General features: G+C 35.0%; 2 protein-coding genes across 3 annotated transcripts; one reads left to right on the forward strand and one right to left on the reverse strand.

Annotated features, from left to right (window-relative positions):
* Nucleotides 1-233: 233 nt before the first annotated feature.
* Nucleotides 234-5,729, forward strand: LOC127246369 (uncharacterized). The gene is made up of 8 exons (XM_051267687.1): nt 234-647; nt 1,346-1,615; nt 2,114-2,240; nt 2,985-3,046; nt 3,137-3,361; nt 3,996-4,117; nt 5,185-5,323; nt 5,470-5,729. The coding sequence occupies exons 1-8, from the start codon at nt 279-281 to the stop codon at nt 5,629-5,631; spliced, it is 1,476 nt and encodes a 491-aa protein (XP_051123644.1). The 5' UTR covers nt 234-278; the 3' UTR covers nt 5,632-5,729.
* LOC127246368 (serine/threonine-protein kinase EDR1) lies at nt 3,201-14,646 on the reverse strand. Of its 2 annotated transcripts, XM_051267685.1 has the most exons (14): nt 14,137-14,646; nt 13,306-13,728; nt 12,005-12,108; nt 10,194-11,269; nt 9,810-9,850; nt 8,959-9,027; nt 8,278-8,378; nt 7,817-7,895; nt 7,606-7,704; nt 7,281-7,349; nt 7,090-7,139; nt 6,600-6,776; nt 6,389-6,509; nt 3,201-3,333 (listed from the first exon to the last, which is right to left on the reverse strand). In XM_051267685.1, exons 1-14 carry the CDS (start codon nt 14,533-14,535, stop codon nt 3,289-3,291), a joined length of 2,853 nt encoding a protein of 950 aa, XP_051123642.1. In that variant the 5' UTR covers nt 14,536-14,646; the 3' UTR covers nt 3,201-3,288. The 2 variants fall into 2 exon arrangements, with proteins under 2 accessions (XP_051123642.1, XP_051123643.1); XM_051267686.1 differs by lacking the exon at nt 3,201-3,333 and having other exon boundaries at nt 6,127-6,509.
* Between the last annotated feature and the right edge of the window lie 1,155 nt (nt 14,647-15,801).

The following is a 15,801-nucleotide window of genomic DNA, read 5'->3' on the forward strand; positions in this document are numbered from 1 at the left end:
TTTTTTCTTCTTGATTTGTCTTTTCCAAAAAAATTTTATTATGTAATTTTAGTTTGTCAGTATTTTTTTTTTTACTTATTTCATTATTAATTTTTCAATAAAAATTTTATAATATATTTATTTTATTTTCAATATACTAATCTATTTTAACATGTAAAAGAAAAGGGTAATTTCGTAATTTCAATTATAATGTGAAAAAATTACACTACTGTGAGTAACATATCTCCAAAGGCAACAGCAGAGCCGAAAGGGGAGCGGTTATCTTGTGGTCGTCGGCGATGTCGTTAATCTCCCGCGCCATTCACACCCACCACCAACCCAACCTTCTCCCAATCCCTGCTCTCAATTTCAATTTCAATTTCAAATTCAAGCAATCTCGCATCCACTGCACCAGCCATGGCGATGCCGACGTCCGGAGGAAGATGAACACGAAACGCCCCATGAACAACAACCCTGCTCGCAAGAAGCCTTCCTATGGAACCTCCAGGAGGTCCGTCCTCAAGAAAAGCTTCTCCCAGGAGCAGGTGGAGTTCAAGACACCCATTTCGAGCGATCCTGTCGTCGGGATTATTGGAGGGGGCATGTCGGGAATTATTTGTGCCCTTTACTTGGAGAAGAGAGGCGTCAAATCCACTGTTTTTGACACCGTATGGATTCCAATCGCTTTCTCCTCTTTGGTTTAGCTATATTTCATCCCAAACACACATGTATGTGCACTTCATTATTTTCTAACAACTTATGTAATATAGATTTCAATTACCCCGACCATTATGATGGATATAGAGAACATGTCTAATTTGTTGAATTTGGATGAACAATTTTGAAATCAAGGATATAATGAGAAGTTGCTAAATGATAGCCGAAGTACCAAATTACCACGCCACGCTGCTGTTAGAAGATCACAGTAGATATTGTGATAATAGGCTGAAACTTGTATTGCTGCTGTTAGAAGGTCACAGTAGATATTGTGATAATAAGCTGAAACTTGTATTGCTGCTGTTGTTTCAGTTTATTTACAAGAATAATGGCACAAGGTTGTATTCAAAATCTAATATTATTTTAGGTTCCGAATTCTTTTACACATCAAATATTTAAAGCTCCTGCTTTCTACACAATGTTGTTTCCTGGCATGTTTTTGGATAAGCATTGTGTAACAAATAGCAAGCCTGTGCAATGATTCCATTTTATTCCGACAGAAAACTTGATGATATATCTCATTGATGAGAAAGCTTGGTTTGATATATGTATTTATTTTGGCAATAACTTTACTTATCTAAACTTCTTGAAATGTGAATGATGATTGCTACAAATTTATGTAGTTTCTCTTCTTGCTTGTGGATATTAGGGAATTCATGGATTAGGGGGCAGAATGGGAACAAGAATTATTGATCCCCAGCCCTTAATATTTGACCATGCAGCCCAGTTCTTCACTGTTACTGACCCGAAGTTCGCTGAGTTAGTTGACCTGTGGTCCAAGAACGGTGTTGTTCGTGAATGGAATGGTGTTGTCGGAGAGATTGAAGCTGGAGGGTGTTTTGATCCATTTCCTTCTTCACCTCCAAGATATATAGGTGTTAATGGGATGCGCCCACTTTCTGAATCCATACTATCCGAGGTGCATATGTTATAATCATCTTTTTTCCATCTGCACTGTCACAATGATGTTATATGGTGTTTTTTTTCATCTCTTTGGATATTTTCATTATGCTTAGAATAATACCAGCTTCTCTATCTAGATAATCCTGCTTTGGAGCTTGTGTTTGAGACATTTTTCTCCTTTTACCTTTCCATGCTATGACTAGACTAAGATCCAACTTCAGTAATTTGCTCCGTTCATATTAGAGAAAATAATCAAATATGCTTCCTGATCCTATGCTTGAATCAGTTGTATATTTTTTATGAAGTGAGAAATCTTTAAATGCCTACTTAGATTTCTGTTTAGTTGTTTTATTGCTATTGCAGGCAAGCCATCATCTTTGAATGCCATAAAAATCTGTTTTCTAGGTTGACCGCTTACCGTGTGTTAAGATAAACCTGTTTTTTAGTTGACCTTCTTAGCATGTGTTAAAATCGATATTCCTGGTTGATAGAATGCGAATAGATGTGTTAACAGACTTCGATGGTGAATGTGGTACGCCCTTGTTGGATTAGTAAACTGGAGCCTTATAATGGGATGTGGTACTTGAGTGAGAAGGGGAAGGCCTGTGGATGCTTTGATGCAATTGTTATTGCACATAATGGTGGGTATTTTCCGGAGGCTGCTGTTGGCTTGCATGGATGTGGTTTCATTTCCATGTAATTCTTTTCTCTTTTGTTTCAATCATGAATATGTTCTTTCATTTATCTAAATAAAGCAATCCTGAATCTCCTTAACAACATTTCCTCTTGTTCTTAGGCTGATAGAACTAATGGCAATGAATCAATGATATACGGATCTTGCATATAATATAAGTCAACATAAAGGCGGGACAATTTTACATTAAGAAAACACCACCTCCAAATCATATATAAACCTCAAGAAATTGAAGCTGGATTTTGACAAAACCTTAGCATTCTAATTCCTCTATTTAGAATTTTAACAGTAAGCATAAGGACTTTGGAAAATCTTCAGGTCTAGATTTTTGTTCTCACACTACTTATGCTTTTGTCTGTCACAGTTGGGCAGCTTGGCTTTGTTCCTTCTTCAGCTGATTCAATGACTCATAGTAAATCAGCCTAATGCTTACGCATTGTGCATTAGTTACCTGCAGTGTCACTCTGGACTTCAATAAATTGAAAATAAATCTCATTGTGTATGCTCCACAATCCACATTTATTTCATGGTTTTTATCTTATAGCACTGTTACAGATATATGCTATCAAATCTTCTTACACAAGCTACAGATATTGTTTATTGATTGCTTTACACTTCTATAAATCTCCTGTTACCCTTTGTCCGTTAAAAAGAGTTCCTGAACGCACTGCCTTATTGTATGCCACATCAGGAAAGTGTGCAAATCGGCTTCTTGCATCATCTGGGTTACCACTAATTGCTCGACAAATGAAGGTACTGATAGGGTGTTCCTTTTTCTTCCCGACCTTAAATCACTTTCATCTTAGTTTGTGCCACTTTATTAACATACTGCATCATGTGCAGAAGCTTGAATTGAGTTCTATATGGGCTCTTATGGCAGCATTCGAGGATCCTCTCCCTCCACTCAAGTCTGGGATCCCTTTTGAAGGAGCATTTGTCAAAGGGATTGACTCTCTCTCCTGGATGGCAAACAATACAGCAAAACTTTTGGGTCCTCATATCAATGGTCCCCATTGCTGGACCTTCTTCAGTACAACAGTCTTTGGAAAGCAGAACAAAGTGCCTCAGGTCAGTATTATAAGTATAACCCATTTGAGCATATTGTTGCTTCAAGTAGGACAGATCATGTCATTTGCTTGGTGACAAAAACCTATAATCTTTGCCTTTTATAAACTATCACATCATTATTGATTAAGACTGTTATTAAGATGATAATTAGAAGAGAACAGGTTTGGTTAGATAATGAAGATCCGTTTCTAGGTTATGTTTCAGGAAAGATCTGACGTTAACAACTTCAAACATTGTTTACGAATAATAGGCGCTGGCACTTAGACAAATTTAACATGGAATTTCTGATTGACTATGTGGAGAGATTATACACAATGGCATGCTATATGCTTTCAAAACTGTGGATTTGTTGGTTCAATCACCAATCTTGGTTTACAACCTTTTTCTAAGTGTAGGAAAACAGCGTGTTGTGTCACAAGGTGCTGTAAGTAAATACAATTTGAAAATATAAATTCATACGGTGGATCAAGAGTTTGATATTAGGTCTCATGAGGTACTTATTTATTGCCAAGCAAGTGGAAACTAATTGGAGTTTAGAAAGTTGAAGAGCATATATTGAATATGTCTATTCATATGTAGCTTCCCCACATATATATAACGACAGGTATCTTTCTTTACTTCCAATTCTTGGCAGGAAAGCATTCCTTCCGGTACAGCAGAAAAGGTAAAGGAAGCCATGCTTGAAGGTGTTGAAAGTGCTTTAGGACTACAAAAGAATTCTCTTAAAAGGCCATTCTACAGCAGAGTGCAATTGTGGTATGCATTAGATCTTAATTATTTATGTTGGTATTTCATGCATGTTTCTTCTTTTGCTATCATTCTATCCTAAATTTAGGTTTCATAGTTGAAATGAAATTGACGTTTCATGATTTGAAATTTCAATGAGTTGAACATTGGAAAATATTGTGTTATCATAAAACTAAGAGAGCAGCTTGTGTTGTTGCATCAATTGAACTAATAAAGAAATGAAGTCTAAAATCTTATTTTAGACTTTTTCAATCAGGAAAAAAGAGCAAAATATTGAGAGTGGGACTATTAAGGAAGAAACTTGATCTGATTCCCTGATATTACTTTCAGTGGATGGCCAGGTAGCATCCCTAGTAATATTTACTGCTTACACTAACTGTATGCTCCACGTTAAACACAGTAAAATATGAGAAATGTTTTAGCACAAGATATTTTCCTTTGATGGATACAAATCGAAGATTTTTTTTTTTTCAAATATCATTCATTTACTAGAAATGGTAAAGTTGCGATATAGCATAAAAATAATCCAATGTGTTTGCCATTTTGACTATTAGATCTCGTCTATCGATCTCAATTGGCCTAATGGCTTCGTATATGTTTTGTTCACCCAATCTCATGTTTATTAAATGGGATGAAAGTTGCTTTGTCCAGTATAATAGTCCTTAAAATATAAACTATTATAAAATCAAATGATGTAGGTTTTGCTTAATTCAATATATATTGTAATAAAATATTATCGGTTTTATGTAAAGAATGACATATCTTTTAATAATATTTATATACAAATAAAATTAACAATCATGTTTATTTGAATATATTTATAAATTGTTATGTTTTGATCTATTTAAAAACTAAGTAAACATAATAGTAATGTGTGTTTGGTTTGTATTTGTGTTTATATTTGTGTAATAATGGTTGATAATAATATATTTTTCTTTTAAGGCATGGGAAACATTTTATAAGAAAAAATAAAAGATTAAATATTAATCTTTAAGAAAGTTGAAAACACATATCTTAATATACACATTTTTCTTCATTTATTGCAGCAATTTGATTTAGTTATTTTATAAATTCAGGGGTGCAGCTCTTCCTACTAATTCTCCCGACATCTCCTGCATATTTGATCCTCTCGGAAGAGCTGGAATATGTGGCGATTGGCTGCTGGGATCGAGCTTAGAAGCTGCAGCTTTAAGTGGAATGGCTCTTGCTAATCATGTAAGTCTTCAAACCCAGTTCTACTTGTGTAACTCAACTCATTTTAGTGAGAAAAAAATTTGAAATTATTTGTGTTAACAAGTTCATGCAGCAGTTTAAAATTTCAGTCCTGTCTTCAACAATCCATTGTTTTAACCTTTTTTCAGATTGCTGATTATTTCCAAAGTGGCGGAACTTGCCCGGATCAGTTTGCTGTAGGGTTGCAAAGTGAATTTCGAGCTATTGAAGGACATGATATCGGGCAGTTTCCGGGATTAGAATCTGAAGGACAGATAAACAAAACCCCTGACTTGCAACCTAGCATTTGAGGTAGTTGATAGAATCTTGTCCATCAGTGTTCAAATTATACAACTAAGAGATTACATGTAGATATCTATTGATCGCTCATTATATGATTCCTTTTTTCTTTTTTCTTGTTATGGTAATGGCCAGTTTTGCTTTGAACATATGATTCCTATTTTTTCTTTTCATTACGCATATAAATACATACGGTGTATTGCTTGTAATAGTATTGTGTACAGTCTATCAGCGCACTGTATATTGCGGTATGCTGTCTATCAGCCACCGCCATAAAATAAATATAATTTTTGAAAAAGCTTCTAAAATAATATCTAAAACTTACAAAAGTACATATATGTAAATAAAGCTCGGATTTTTCATTTAAAACTTAGCATCACACATCTCTATTTATTTCATATTAAACCCTAATTCAATAAAAAATATTCTCAAACTCCAAATCCATCCCAATTGTTTATGCAGAGGAGATTACTGTTAGCTTAAATTGATGTACAAAAAGCTGGCAGTGTCTAGAAGCATATATATATAACAACCCACTCTCAATATAAATATACATACATACGTGTATTTAACTATACAAGAAAACAGGGGAAAATACACAACCCTCTCCTCAATGCAGCAGAGCAGATACAGGCAATTTACACTTGTGATTCTTTTGGTTTTTCTCTTTCTCATCAATATATTTCACATCAAAAAAACAGTCCCAGGAAGAGAATGAGAATATTAATGAAACTAGTATAGCATTGCAGTCTAAGGTGTGGAGCTCACCGAGATCTCCGGGGCCAACGATGGAGCTTGTGGTTGTTCTACATGAGAAGGAACCACCAGTCGCTGCAACGGCTGTAGTGCCACGCTCAGTTGTGCAAACGAGGGGCGCAAATTTGGATCCCTGAAAGAGAGTGCACTTCGGTGTTAGACGAATAATGCATCCAGAGAGAGAGAGAGAGAGAGAAAGAGACTGCAGTTTAATGGGACCTACATTTGCCAGCATTCCCATATTATTCGTGCAACCAATGGATCCACTTCTTTTGGTATGTCAAGGCGTCGATTTTGGAAACCTACTGCGCCAACAACTTGCATTGGATTCATCCCACTCCAAGGCAACTTCAGCGTGGCGAGTTCCCATAGAATGACACCGAAACTATAAACATCACACCTGCCACACCCATAATTTAACTTCACTGTCTTTATAGAGACACAAGTAACCAGATTGAAAACACGAAGAGGTTAAAATGCTCATATTTACACCATGCATCATGTTCATCAACACATTTGAAAAGAGCATTGAATTGCTTTTTTGGTTATTATACTATTGTATAGGAAAAATGTTTGTTCATAACAGATAATAAGGTCTTGAATAATTGGAAGGGTACATTTGAAAAGGGCCACAGAAGCAAAAAATATAGAGCTTCTGTAATAGAGCAAACACATCACTACAATAGCTGAAGGCAATGAATAATGAGGCTTACTTTTCATTAGAAGGCTCATTCCGCAGGACTTCCGGGGCCATCCACTCCGGCTATAGATTCAACAATGCAACCCCAAGAAATAACATATCAATGAATAGAAAGAAAAACAGTAATACAATAATGGATGGAGTGCTCAAAAAGAAGCAAAAGCATGTAGCCCAATTTCTTATAGCGAAGGCAAAGGCGCTTACAGTTCCTGCAGTTGACTTGGATGACAAAAATGTGTTGTGTTTCAAACGTGACAATCCAAAATCGCCCACCTGCATCATATTTTCAGGCAAATTAAACATTGATCATAAATAACCACCAGAGTGTCAAAATTATCAACAGGTTGAGCTTCAAATTATTTCCTAGAATTTCAGTTCTACTTAATTACATAAACATGCATTGTTGTTAGGTTGAACCAAATCCTCATCCAATGCCAAATTCTATGCCCTTGAATTGAATATACAGACATAAAACAACAATAGAAGTTGGGGAATAGACAAACTATGCAATACAAAACCAAAGGCATACTTTAACATTCCAATTGTTGTCAACCAAGAGATTGGGTGATTTTAAATCACGATGGACGATTGTTGGTATACTAGTGTGCAAGCAGTTCATGCCATTTGCCTGCAAATATGACCACCAGAATTTAGTATAATGAGAAAAAAAAAAAAAAAAAAAAAAAAAAAAAAAAGTTATAACAATGCATAAGAAATGTATCCAAGGTCCTCATCCATACCACATCAAGAGCCATTTTAATTCTCCTCTTTTCATCAATTTGACAATGTGGACGATGTATTATCCGATACAGGCTTCCACTGGAAAAGCACCAAAATTTTAACAAAGTGAGATTCATCATATTAAATAAATAAATACTAAATAAAATCCTGACCAAAATAGGCATCTTAGAGATTGGCTTAATAGTTGAGCTGGTTAGTAATAATACATGGAAGGACTTACGATTAGATAGTCCCACAATACAGGATCACAAATTTTATATCATATTAACACCAATGCTTATTTTGGTAGACAAAATTTCAAGGGGCCTTTATTTGTTCCTCAAAGCCATACAATTTTATGACCTTAACCCTTTTGAACATATCTTCTGTTGCAGCTCATTGGTGGCATAAATAGAATATGCTCAATCTTAATCTTCATAATAAATGAAAAAACAATTGAATTTAAGAATCAGCTACTTACCGAGGCAAATATTCAGTAATGATGGAAAGATTTGGTGGGCGAGTTACTGCACCCATGAAAAGCACTACATTTGGATGGCGTAATCTACGCATTATTCGAACCTGAGACCACAAAACAGTGACTGAGCCCTTGTAACAAGATGCAACTCATAGGATTATGCATCAACTAAACCAGGCTATATAATAATATAAGATAACATAACTAACAAATTTTGAGTGGAAAGGCATGCCACAAATATTTCAATCTACATCAAATTATTTATGGCCTGTTTAAGTTAAGAGTATGCAATAATTAGGCAAGCAATCACACAGCAGTGCAGATAGCATGCGTTGATGCAAAATCACTCTCAAGACCAGATTGCACAGCATATTTAAAAGCATCCATGATCATGATCAAGCTCTTTCCATATAAAAGTTTCTGTGTTCATTCCATCCCCACCCCCCCACCCCCCACCCCCCCAGTGGTGGGCAACAGAAACAGAAGAAAATAAAATAACGCGAAACAATCTTCTTGTGGTACTTCAGTAGATCATATGCATCTAATGAGCCTTCAACTATATTTACTAAGGGGATTTGTGCTTCTCAAATTTATGTTTTATCATATGAAAGGATTATCACAAGATACATATAGTAGTATCTCACAACTATAATTCAAGGGTAATTGAAAGAAGGGAATAATTACTTCTCTCTTGAATTCATCCAATGCAGCACCCGAGAAATCTTGATCAAGGAATTTCTTCACAGCAACTTCCTGTTACCCACAAAATCAACAGTCAACAGTAAAAAATGTTATTATTAGTATGCTGAGATTTTTCTTTATCAACATACAAAAACGAATCATGCACGCATGCATGCACATGACATGTTTTGACTAACAATTGAATAGCTTTCATTATTACTCTAATAGATAGACAATGAATCAATAAAATTTCTAAAATTTAACAAAGTTATCTTGAGTAGCTGAGAAAAGACATCAGTCCATGCTCACAAGAAGAAAACTTGTGGCTTTGATTATTCAGTGGCAATAGTGCATGCTTGTGTACAATCATTTATAAAAACAAACACTTTGTTAGCTTCCCAAATTATATCATACTCCGTGTCGGATTAACTTTAATCTGTTTTACGCTAATAATATAACCAAGTTCATCCTTAGACATAACCATCACAAAAACCTTGTGCAGAATTAATGGCAATATATGTATATTTTGAAGAAAAAAATAAAGCAGAGGGGAAGGTAATCTGAAGAAATAACAATGTGAAGTGGCAGAATAGGGAAGACTAATTTATAAATCATAAAAGAGAATTTAACTTTGGGTAAGACCTAGGGGAATAGGAAAAGCTAGAGGCTTGTTTCAATTATCTAAAAGACAAGAATATCTAACTACTATATACATACGAGCTCCTAGAGGACATTTCCTCCTATCATTCTACTCTTCCGCGCATCTCAGCATAATTAGCCCCCTTTCTCTCCACTATACACACACACACACCATGCAAATGACATTTAGTTTTAGGAAAGTTGAAAACACTTACAGTTCCATTCAAGTCAGCAAGGTAGACTTCTCCATAAGAACCTGAAAATACATAATTTAAAAAAAAATAAAAATGACATTTTTAAAAAGCACCAGATTGGAAGAGAAAATAACTTAAGTATCTTAAACTCTCAGTAAATGGGGAGAGAACAGGAAATAATAAAGAGAGCCAGATAAAGATTAAGATTCTGGTTGCAGGTCAAGTAAATCAATGGCATGGAGATTTGAAAGTGAACATAAAGGACCATATGACAACTCAGAAATTCACTCAGCAACAATGCGCTACAGCATCTAATAGACACATAAATAAAGAATGCAAAACACAAGGGAACTATTGATGTAATCAGAGCTAGACAGCCAACCAAAAGCCACATAATTGTGTTACCTAGTCCAATCCTTTCACCAAGATCTAGATCCTCCCAGGCAATTTCACAGTCACCAACATCATCAATCTCTGAATCAGCATAACTACGTCTTAAATCATATGGACGCCTCACACGTTCGGTTTTCATCAGCTCCCCATTAGTCCCAATAAATCTATCTTGCATATTTTGCTTTTCTTTGTAAAACCTTGTCACGTCATTTTTGTGGCCATCAAGATTTGTTTCTCCAATTTTCATGGAATCCCTATCCTCCCTCTGAGAAGTTTCCTTAACATTTGAGGATAATAGCCCAGGTCCACTTTCACCAGATGCAGGTTTAAAGTCATTACTGGATGAAATATAACCATTTGCTCCAGGAAGATTAGGCACTTTTCCTGGCAATCTGGATGCCTTGGGTGGAACTTTTGAAGTTCTGGCAATAGCAGGAGATTGATTGCTGGCTCCAAGGTTGTTATTTAGAAGTGAACCTTTTCCATAATCAAATTGGCTTTCTTTTGGGATGTCATTATGTGCGTGATGATTTTTCGGCCCCAATGGAACAGGGGGTTGATTGCTTACAGCGTTATTTCTTGAAAATTGCAGTTTACCAACTTGATCATTCTTCACCACACCTTTGCCTGATCCTTTTATTTGGAAAGGATTAAGCTCCATAAAGAGATTCTTTGGATCTTCAGAGTTGTATGGTGTCATCTTTGGATTAATCCTTATATCATCACCTGCTAAATTGGATCCATGACCCCCTTCATATAATGAACTAACAATTGCCTGCCTAAGATTATGATCCAATAGATTCGCAGCAGGCACTTTGTCGTTATGTCCAGAAGTCCCAACTCCATCATCAGTCATATTGAATGATGACTGCATCGATTCAGGTTTTGAGGATGTTGCTCCCTGAGAAAAGTTGTGCGCCACAAAATTTTGCCCATGTGTTGTAGAAACTTCTGCATCTGTAGTTGCCTGAGGACGTGCAAACTTACCGAATTCAGGACTATAGGGCTTTGAAGGAGCATCCTTTCCACTAAGAACATCAGCAGGGATGAGTGTCCCAGGAGCTCCCATGAGATCAACCAAGTACTCACTGCATGATTAACAAAATAAACATGAGATATATATTTTTCAAATAATAGTTAATTTATTCAATAGAAGGATTTAACAGAATCTGTGCTATGAGAGCTACCTAACTTGGAGCTAGAGAGGGGTAGCCTTGCACTAGGATACCTATCTAACTTGGAGTTAAAATCTAAAGCAATGCAACAAAGTCTGCACTACCACAAGCGCCAAAATATACACCAACAGAGTCTACTACAACTTAAATTAACTTTATAGGCTAATATAACTACACCTCTTACGCTATTTACAAAATCACATCATTTCTAAGTGTACTTCTATTCCAAACAGAACGCCAATAATTTTCTACATTTTTTACTCAGAAAATATTGCATGAAGCAATGGTTATAAAGTAGTAATTTATATTTTCTAGGTTTACAGGAGATCCCACAGGCTCACTCCAAGAGGTTGCTATAGCATACCTTTTGAGTTTTCTCTACTCCAACAATCAATAGACTCACTATTTAGAAATCTCAAGAAGTTTGTCTGAACTTATGCATATTAAGTTTGAGGGCATTAAAAATGTCAGCTCCTATAAAAAAATTAAAAAATATCGAAATAAATCCATAAAGCATACAACAAATAATTTAGGGTTCCCTTTGGAATTATCAATGAAAACCTACCCTTCGTAGGCTCGTTCATAAAAAAACAAACATAAATATTATCAAAAGAATATTCAAAGTGTAGGATATGGTTTCAAAACTACCTGTCATCCTGAAGCTTGATAATGTTCACAGCATCATCGTCAACACCAGTGTAATGACTACCCTTAACAAGTCTACAAGGTATTCCAACACTATCAGCTAAGGCCTGCATTAAAATGAAAAGAAAGACATAAAAGATCCAATAATTGAAATCTAAATTCATAGCATATATATAACTTACAGGAGGCCATGGACTATAAATTTGCATGCACATACTATTAACCATTTAAAACATTATTAATCTGTAATCTGAAGACAAGATAGAAAATGGCCATACAAACTTGACAAGGAGATGTATAATTTGTTCTTCCCAAACACTCATTAAACAGATAAAAAGAAGACTTCCTGTCCTACATGCCTATGAATTTTCCATAAGATTATTTAAATCAAATGGAAACAAAATGTGAGAAAACTTCACCCACATCAAATAAAGACAGGAAAGTTGGCTGGCTCATAACTAACTAAACAGACAGGCTCCAAACCCTTTCAAAACTGAAAGTTATACTCTATCCCAAATCAATAGTTTTCAGAGGATCTGTTGTTCCAGAATGTTCACCACTTTTTCATTTCCAATACACTATTTATCAGTTTTCTTCCACTTCTATGCTTCTTCATTCAATTGATGTCTTAAAAATATTATATTTTGCAAGATAGTTGAAAAGAAGATTGTAATTTAATGCATTGCTAGGATGGACAATTGAGTTATGTCACTAGTCCTTTTCATAATTCTCATCATTTCTTGATTACCGAGGAAAGCTCTAAAGAGGCTACTATTATTTTAGAATTGAGAGTAATATTCACCACTATCCTCAAAATTACCTTTTTACTGTACCTTTTCCATGATGACAGAAATCTCGCCTGGCAAGAATTATTATTACCAGAGCTAACAAAACATAGCAAGGCCAATTTGATTAATTAAACTATATGCAAAATTATTCTTTTCAAGTCAGAAATCTCTCTATCAACAATCATTTTGATGTGTTGCAGGAAAAAATCTTATATTGTGCTTCCTTCCTTTTTCTTGATTCAAAAGTTTCAGGTTATTTTCCCCACAGAATTTATGTATTTTTAACATAGCTACAAAAATTTCAAGATATGAATGAATGAAGAAACAATACTAAGCCTAGAGGGAACTGCTGCCACATTGCTGGACCATTTTAATACTCACTTTGATATATTTCGAATGGCCAACTAGAGCATCTCAGTAATATAATCAATGACCACCATCAATCTAAGCAGCACCTCCAATTGACAAAATCAAGACAAAGAAAGGTATGAGTAATATGCAAATTTTGGATCTTGCCTTAAAAAGTAGTGCACGGTGACGCGATAGACCAATTCTCAGGGATCCAAGCGGCAAAACAATGGTATGAAGAGATGTCCTCAATTCCATGCTTCTTTCCATCCATTTGGCCAAAATGATATTGGCATCGCGTACAGGACCACCCAGGTGCTCTGTAACAAGTTCAGCTAATCTCTGTATAAGTAGAGTGATTTCAGTTGTAGGGCGATCAAGTACAATGCAGTGTGCTATCTGCATCAACTCCTCCAGAGCAGGGTCTAGTTTTCGGTTAACTATAACCACCTCATAATTAGAGCCCCCATTGTCACTTTCTAGATCTGAAAGAGAAGGCATGTCCCCTCGAATTGTGGCGTCTGAGGATACATTATATACATCATAGAAACCATCCACCACTCTTTCCTCAAAGTCGAGAACACCAAAATCCTGACAGTATTTTAGAAAACAAACTCTGTTATATAAAATAACAGTTCACAATTCAAAGTTTCTATACCTACATAAGCACATTATTTCAACAATGACTGCAAAACCAACTCAAACAACACATACAGATGCTTTCAGAATTTTATTCTACTTCTTTTTTTCCTTTTTAAAGCTCACTAGTGAAGCCCTCGCATCAGCCACAGAAGGAAATTGATCACTCGTCTTTATGATCGAGTATATGATAATATCATCCAACAACAAAGAAAACTCTAGAGATGACTAATTCAACAAGCTCACACAAACGAAGGGCCAAAAAAGAAAAAGGGGGATACGTAACGCCTAAGCAAAAGATTTCATCGGAATTGCATAAGGGCACGCGAGATAGAACAATAATTAGGGGAAACAACCGACCCAATAGCGGTGGGAAAGGACGTCGGCAGCTGCGTTGGGATAATCGGTGCTCCGGATCGGGGTCTTCTGGGAGTCAATCAGGGCGGAATCCTGACCGGATGAGGAAACGCTCAGAGCCATGGCCAATTGGACCTCGAACTCCTCGACGGAGGCGTAGAAATCCTGCTGCGGCGGCGGCGGATGCAGCTGCTGCGGGGTATTACTGTTAGTGTGAGTGTTAGCGTTAGTGTTGGTGTTGGTATTGGTATTGCCACCGTCAGTGGCTGAAGAAGAGGAGGAGGAGGAGGCGGGGCGAGCAGCATCGGAGCAATACGAGGAGGAGGGCGGAGGCGGTGACTGTTGGGGGGTCTCGTTAGGGCGGTTGGGGTGGTGATGGAGCTTCTTGAAAATGTGTTTCATCTTCTCTCTCTCTCTCTCTCTCTCTCTCTCTATCTCTCTCTCTCTCTATCTCTCTCTGCCTCTCCGACGTTTCTCTCTCTTTCTCTTCTGTCTGCTCTGCTCTGGTCGACGCTTTCTTTTTTATTATTTATATATATATAATTTAATTGTAATCATAAATAAATAAATAATGAAAGTTCTCGCACGCGTAGACCGTGTCTATAGACTATACGTACGGAATGTTATTATGAGTTTTTAAAATATTATCATCTCAAGCAAATATGTGCATTTTTACATAAAATTTTTTAATATATTTTTAAAAAATAATAATAATATATTACAAATATTTATTTTTTTTTATATTATTTACGTAATTTTTTATATTTTACCTTAAAAATATCCTTCAAAATCAAAACACAGAACAAGCTTTCTCCCGAATGTAAATAGGCTTATTGTGCAGTTTGATTTTTTTTTCTTTTTTTTCAAGCTTTTATTTTGGACAGAGAGTTGTACGTGTTTGTTTGTGATTTTTGTAAATTTTTATTCATATATTTCTTTCCTTTCAAAAATATGAAACTAAAATTTATTTTTAATTTTTATGTGACACTTAAAATTAATTTTATATTTAAAAATATTACATTAACAATTATTCATAGTTAAAATTTTATTATTCAAAATTCAAATCCTAAATATATACTCTATTAATATTATGTGATAACAAATAATACTCTCTCCGTCCACCTATAAAATATACATATTTTTATTTTGGAACGTTCAATTACAAAGTAAATATTTTATTAAATACCTTATTTTTTTTCCACGAATATACATCACATCGTTACTTTTATACAAAAAAAGCAAAAGAAAAAATATGATTACACTATTTTTAACTAACCTACTATAATTAAAATACTATTATTTTCTACATGACTAAAAATAATTGCTTATTTTATGTGTTGACGGATGAAGTATATAGTTATAAAAAAAAAATCAAAATAATTGAATAATAAATCAATAAAACTAAATTCCAAAAAATTATGTACAATAACCAAGCAAAAGCTATGAAAGTGTTTTTTTTTTGTTTTAGTTAGAATTTAGTTTTATATTTTTTTGTTTGAATTTTCTTTTAAACATAGATTTTGACAACAGTTGTTTATTTGTGTAAAATGACAAATAACCAATCATACGAAGCAAAAAAACATGAGGATCTTTTACATTTTGAGTTTAAATTTTTATTTGAACTGTACTTTGGACATAATATTTTGTAAGATTAAAGTATTATATTTA

Source organism: Andrographis paniculata, unplaced genomic scaffold, assembly GCF_009805555.1.
Source record: "Andrographis paniculata isolate CXL003 unplaced genomic scaffold, ASM980555v1 Contig30END, whole genome shotgun sequence".
NCBI classification, from domain to species: domain Eukaryota; kingdom Viridiplantae; phylum Streptophyta; class Magnoliopsida; order Lamiales; family Acanthaceae; genus Andrographis; species Andrographis paniculata.